The following is a 5790-nucleotide window of genomic DNA, read 5'->3' as shown; positions in this document are numbered from 1 at the left end:
GGGTGGGCGGATGAATTTTTTAAGTCTACCCTAATTGGGCGGATAGGGAAAGGTTGGGATATGCAGGGCTGAAAGGGTGAAAGGGTGGGGGAAGTAGTTGGAGGATTTCTTCCTCAAATTCTCTTTTCTACCCTCTTTTTCAATGGGATAGTCGGTTTGGGCCTGGAGTTGGGCATATCTATAACCCAAATCCTAAAGGACGAATTGGTATTTATCCTTCAAATTTGAAGTTTAATTTTTGCATTTTCTCTTTAATCATTTCAATAATGCAAGGCCCATACAACTATCCTGATCATCTCAAGGCATGGCCTAAGGAATTGAAACATGTATACCGTTTGATTCTAATTAGGATCCTCTCAAGTTTATTGAATATCCAGTTAGTTACATTCAAAGGGTATTTTTGTCTCTTAAAAAATGAAAATGCAAAAATACTTTTTAAATATACCTAACTGCATGTTTTCCTATTCAAATAAACTATTTTCGGTTTGATTCGATGAGGCCGCAAGCAAAAGTAGTGAGGTTTAACCGAGTCGTTTATTATATATTTCAACTTCAATTAAACCAAGCAACCTTGAAAAAACAATCATCACTTTGTACAATTTGTTTAAAATAAGGTGCGTTTAAGGCCACCATTGTTTGGTGTAGACCCAAAAAAAAAAAAAATAGTCATCGAAAATTATTTGCTAAATACACGGAAAATAAAAAGTTTTAAGGCGAAAAAAATGTTACACCTCAAAAATATTTTACAAAAGATTTTTCAGTCGAAAATATTTTCTGTTAGAAATGCAACATAAAATAATCGTCAAAAATAATTGAAATCCAAATAGAGTATATGAAAGAGATGGAAATAGTACATTATATATATATATATATATATATATATATATATATTTTTTTTTTTTTCTCAGTACGTTTTGGATAACCTAAACCCAAACAAGAATAAAAAACCAGGTTCAGGATTAGCCCAACCCGCACCCAAACAGTCAGTCACTTCAGCAAACCCTAGCTTTCCACACTATAAAAGCCGCTCAAACTTCGTTTCCTTTCTCTCCCCTAAACCCTTGAGCCCCTCTCCCCCATTTTCATTTTCACTTTCACACTCACACACTCCGCACCAATGGCCGCCGCCGCCCGTCCTCTCGTTACCGTCCAGTTGCTCGAGGGTGACATGGCGACCGACTCTTCCCCAACCGTTCATCTACCCGATGTGATGAGGGCCTCCATCCGACCCGATATCGTTAACTTCACCCACGCTAACATATCAAAGAACAAGCGGCAACCATACGCCGTGTCGAAGAAGGCGGGCCACCAGACATCTGCCGAGTCATGGGGAACAGGGCGTGCCGTGTCCCGTATCCCCCGTGTTCCCGGAGGCGGAACCCACCGCGCCGGCCAGGGTGCTTTCGGAAACATGTGCCGTGGAGGTCGCATGTTTGCCCCAACCAAGATCTGGCGAAGGTGGCACCGTAAGGTCAATGTGAACCTTAAGCGCTACGCCATCGTTTCGGCCATCGCCGCTTCCGCCGTCCCCTCTCTCGTTCAAGCCCGCGGTCACCGCATCGAGTCTGTCCCCGAACTGCCCCTCGTGGTGAGCGACTCCGTCGAGAGTGTCGAGAAAACTTCAGCGGCTCTCAAGGTTCTCAAACAGATCGGAGCTTTTCCCGACGCCGAGAAGGCGAAGGACAGCCACGCGATCCGCCCGGGTAAAGGTAAGATGCGTAATCGCCGCTACATCAACCGCAAGGGTCCTCTGATTGTGTATGGAACCGAGGGCGCTAAACTCGTGAAGGCCTTCCGGAACATTCCTGGTATTGATATTGTGAACGTGGAGAGGCTGAACCTTCTGAAGCTAGCTCCTGGTGGTCACCTTGGACGGTTCGTGATCTGGACCAAGTCGGCCTTCGAGAAGCTGGACTCGATCTATGGATCGTTCGAGAAGCCCTCGTTGAAGAAGAAAGGTTATGTCCTGCCAAGGTCGAAGATGGTGAACGCTGACCTGTCGAGGATTATCAACTCGGATGAGGTTCAGTCGGTCGTGAGGCCGATTAAGAGGGATGTGAAGCGGGCGCCTATGAAGAAGAACCCGCTCAAGAACCTCAACACCCTGCTGAAGCTGAACCCGTACGCCAAGACTGCCAGGAGAATGGCTGTTTTGGCCGAGGCCGAGCGCGTCAAGGCCAAAAAGGAAAAGCTTGACAAGAAGAGGAAGCCAATCACTAAGGTATGTCGCTTCTGCTTTTAGTTATTGTGAAGGTTATCTTGCTATTAATTGTGTGAAATGAACAGGAATTTTGTATTGCCGTTGTTGTTTATATAATTTTGGATGATATTGTGTGTATGGAGGGAATATTGTTGTTCTTTTTCAAAGTCTATGTTATTGAAGATGTAGTTGAGTATGATTTTTTTAGGAAAAATTAAACCTTTTTTGGATTTATAAAACTAATTATCTTTATCTCTAAATCTTAGAATCTTGAATGAAAACTCTCTAGAGAATCACAATTTCTTCAGCAGAAGTCTTTCACATTTGCAAGTACTGGAGAAATTTGCTTACTTAATAATTCCAATGATTAATAGTTTCTATCTACCATGATTATGTATAATAACTGATTATGTATGTCTGATCGTTTATAGGTGGTGATTTTTTTTTATGAATTAGGTATCGAAAATAGTAGAAATGAAGAATGTCAATTGCATGTGTAATTTTTTTTATGAATTAGGTGTCTATTGTCTATTGATCCTTGTCCAAAGTAAATGGGATTGAATTCTTTTGAAGTTTCTAAACAATGGTCTGGTAATACTTGGTAATACTTGGCCCAAGTATTACTCTTATCAAGTCCATTCAAGGCTTGATGGAGTACGTGTGAATTGGCATTAGTGTTTCTTCAAAACTTTTGATGTTTCCTTTTGGTGTAATACTTGTTTGTATATCAATTTTCATTTCAAACATGAAATTCATGGTCTCCCCTAATGTTATTTTTTTCTTTGTTTAGGGATTTGGGGTTTTGGAACATACCATCTTTCCTTGTTGTTTCCTTTTCCATTCTTTTTAGTTGGCTATCAAATTCATGTTGAATTAGCTATAGTAATTTTGCAAATTTGATCTCTTCTAATTTTGTATTTCTTGAAGTTTTAGAATTGTTTATACAATCTGACATCTTCCTCAATTTCATGCCTTTATTTGTATACCAACATATTCTAAATTTATAATTTTATTTTTTATCTTATTGAGCCTAAACTTTGTGGTACATGTTTGTGCTTGTTTACTATGCCTCCTTGTCTACTAGGCATGTTTGGTTATATGAATGCCACAGTTCTAGTTACAGCTTTCTTGTTGATGAATGATAAATGTTTAATTGAAAATGCTTGGCCAGCGTGTTCTGTTTGAATTTTCAGCAGTTATTAATGGGCATTTTTCTGTTCCCTTGTTTATTTTTCATCTGTCAGGAGGAGGCTGCTGCAATCAAGGCTGCAGGGAAAGCTTGGTACCAGACTATGATTTCTGATAGTGATTACACCGAGTTCGAAAACTTCACCAAGTGGCTTGGAGTGTCCCAATAATTTGCTTTTCTGGTATTCAGAATTTGTTTTACTTTCGTTGTGTTGATCTAGTTTGCTTACAGTTTTGAGACATGGATGAGATTAGGTGGGAGGAAATGGGGGGAATAAGATATCACTTATTGTTTTTTCTTTCCTCCCACTTCGTTATCTTGATTTCTGCCCAAGGTGAAAGAGTTTCTGTTTTTTGAACTAAAATTAAATATTTTAGGCTTTTAGTTGGTGAATCTACTCTCTCTATTGCTATGTTATGCACTTTTTGTCTGCAATATTATATTTTGATCCATGGTTTATTTTTTTTCATCTAATTCGTGAATTGGTTTTCTTTTTTTTTTTCCTTTGGTTGATCACATCCGATTATTTTGTTGCACATTTTCCCATGTCCTCTGTTTGTAAGAGTTTTTGTTTATTTCTGTTTGAATGATAATTAGTTAAAGGCTCTCTTGAGATTTTGCCCATGGTGGTGTTGTGTGAGAGAGTAGTTGACCCCTCTGTCGATTGTGGCCGTGGAGGTTATTGTTGTCACAGAGAATGGGATCGAAGAATTTTTGTTTTTAAATTTTCTTATTCACATAAATCTATGATGTGGCAAAGATTCGACCTTTTTTTTTTAATTGAAAAAGAAATAGGATTCTGAGGATCCTTTTCACTCCTAATTCAAAAGGGAGAGAGTGGGCAATACTAAAATTTGAAGAGGGGTGAGCTTTTCATCATCAGATTCAAAATGAATTAGAACAATATGAAATTACATACACTTATAGAAAAATTGGTCAATCGAGTTCTGTCAAGGCGGTTACATAATGTGAACTTGTGAACTCTCGTGCGAACGGTAGCAACCACCGGAGGAAGAAGGTTGAAGCTGAAAGAGGTGGGAGGAGAAGTGGCTGCACTAGAAAGAGGGGAGGAGGGAGAACATGGTCTCTCCCTCCCCAATAGGTGGAGGAAAACCTTCACGGAGGTGGAAAGTTTCGGAGCAAAGGCGTGCTATGTCAAGACCACTTATTTTTTAACATAGAATGACCACTAATTTAGAAAGATAATGATATGGCTTTGTCATTCGTAGAAATTGCAGGTGATTTTTGGTCGTAAGGGTTTAGGGTCGGGCCTCTAGGCCTATCCTTGCAAATGCTGGGAATAACAAACCCATATTGGAACATTTGTATTATGAATTTTAAATAATAAATTAGGACTTTAACCGTTTAGTGATTTATACTTGTCTTTCTTTATCCAAGTCATTTCCGTTAAAAAATGAAAATTTCAAATTCACTTTCATCCAAAATATGCGGAATGGTACACTCATTTTCTCACACGGGTTTATTTACATATTATTGAGGAATAATCTTACATTACTTGTGAACAAGATCTTGAGCATGTTTATAAAAAATTGACAATTCTCTTTGGTTGAACCGGTTTTATGAGATGAGTTAGGCCTAGAGCTTACCACAAGATGAATGGAGCTCACACTACTTGCCCCATAACAAGGACCAGGAAAAATTATGGCCTGCACGTGCACCTGAGGGAGGGTGTTGAGAAATAATCTCACATTACTTGTGAACAAGATTTTGAGCATGTTTATAAGGAATAGGCAACTCTCTTTTATTGAATAAGCTTTTATGAGATGAGTTAGGCCCATAAATTTTTTCACATATATAGGTAGCTGTTAAACTATATTAAAATTCATTACAAATTTAATGGTAGTTTTAAACTACTTATGGGTGAGAATAAGTGGGAGTGCTTTCAAAATAAATCATAAAAAGTGCACCAAATGATGGCTTGGTTAGCATAGATTTTTTTTTTATTGGCAAGTAGAACAAAGGTTAGGATGGATTTTAATTAGAGTAACATTTTGATCAGATTCAGTTAACAACCGTGATGGAATCGGTTTTTTGGCTTAAGCCACAGTTGCATTTCTACATATCCGCACAAGAGAACTGAAAGGGAAGAAAGAGATTCGAACTAGTGACTTCTCATTTCATAACGCATAATTTTCAACCAATTGAGATATTCAAGGCCTTGTAGACATCTGTTGGGTTACTATACCAGGCCCAAAAATATTTTAGCAATATGAGCAATAAAAGGCTTTGATAGTTGACAAAACCTTAAAATGAAAATCCTAAATGTGAGAACAAGATCAACATAATGTAAATGCATAGTTGACAAAATAAAAGAAAAATTAGAAAATATTTGGAAATATTAACACTCCCCCACGCTAAAATAACCTTATCCTCAAGGTTG

The 5790-nt window shown here is 38.3% G+C and overlaps 1 protein-coding gene across 1 annotated transcript; it reads left to right on the top strand.

Moving 5' to 3' along the window:
• Positions 1 to 1037: 1037 nt before the first annotated feature.
• On the top strand, positions 1038 to 3782 carry LOC132191922 (Ribosomal protein L4/L1 family). Its single transcript, XM_059607055.2, has 2 exons — positions 1038 to 2221; positions 3445 to 3782. Exons 1-2 carry the CDS (start codon positions 1118 to 1120, stop codon positions 3556 to 3558), a joined length of 1218 nt encoding a protein of 405 aa, XP_059463038.1. The 5' UTR covers positions 1038 to 1117; the 3' UTR covers positions 3559 to 3782.
• The last annotated feature ends 2008 nt before the right edge of the window (positions 3783 to 5790 follow it).

Source organism: Corylus avellana, chromosome 10 (assembly GCF_965113065.1).
Source record: "Corylus avellana chromosome 10, dhCorAvel1.hap1.2, whole genome shotgun sequence".
NCBI classification, from domain to species: Eukaryota; Viridiplantae; Streptophyta; class Magnoliopsida; order Fagales; family Betulaceae; genus Corylus; species Corylus avellana.
This window is presented reverse-complemented; position numbering and strand designations above follow the sequence as displayed.

Bases quoted from the DNA above. Each gene is read 5' to 3' on its own strand.
- LOC132191922 (XM_059607055.2), top strand. From the start codon at position 1,118: ATGGCCGCCGCCGCCCGTCCTCTCGTTACCGTCCAGTTGCTCGAGGGT. The intron at 2,222-3,444 runs GTATGTCGCTTC...TTCATCTGTCAG, and splicing joins AGAGGAAGCCAATCACTAAG to GAGGAGGCTGCTGCAATCAA.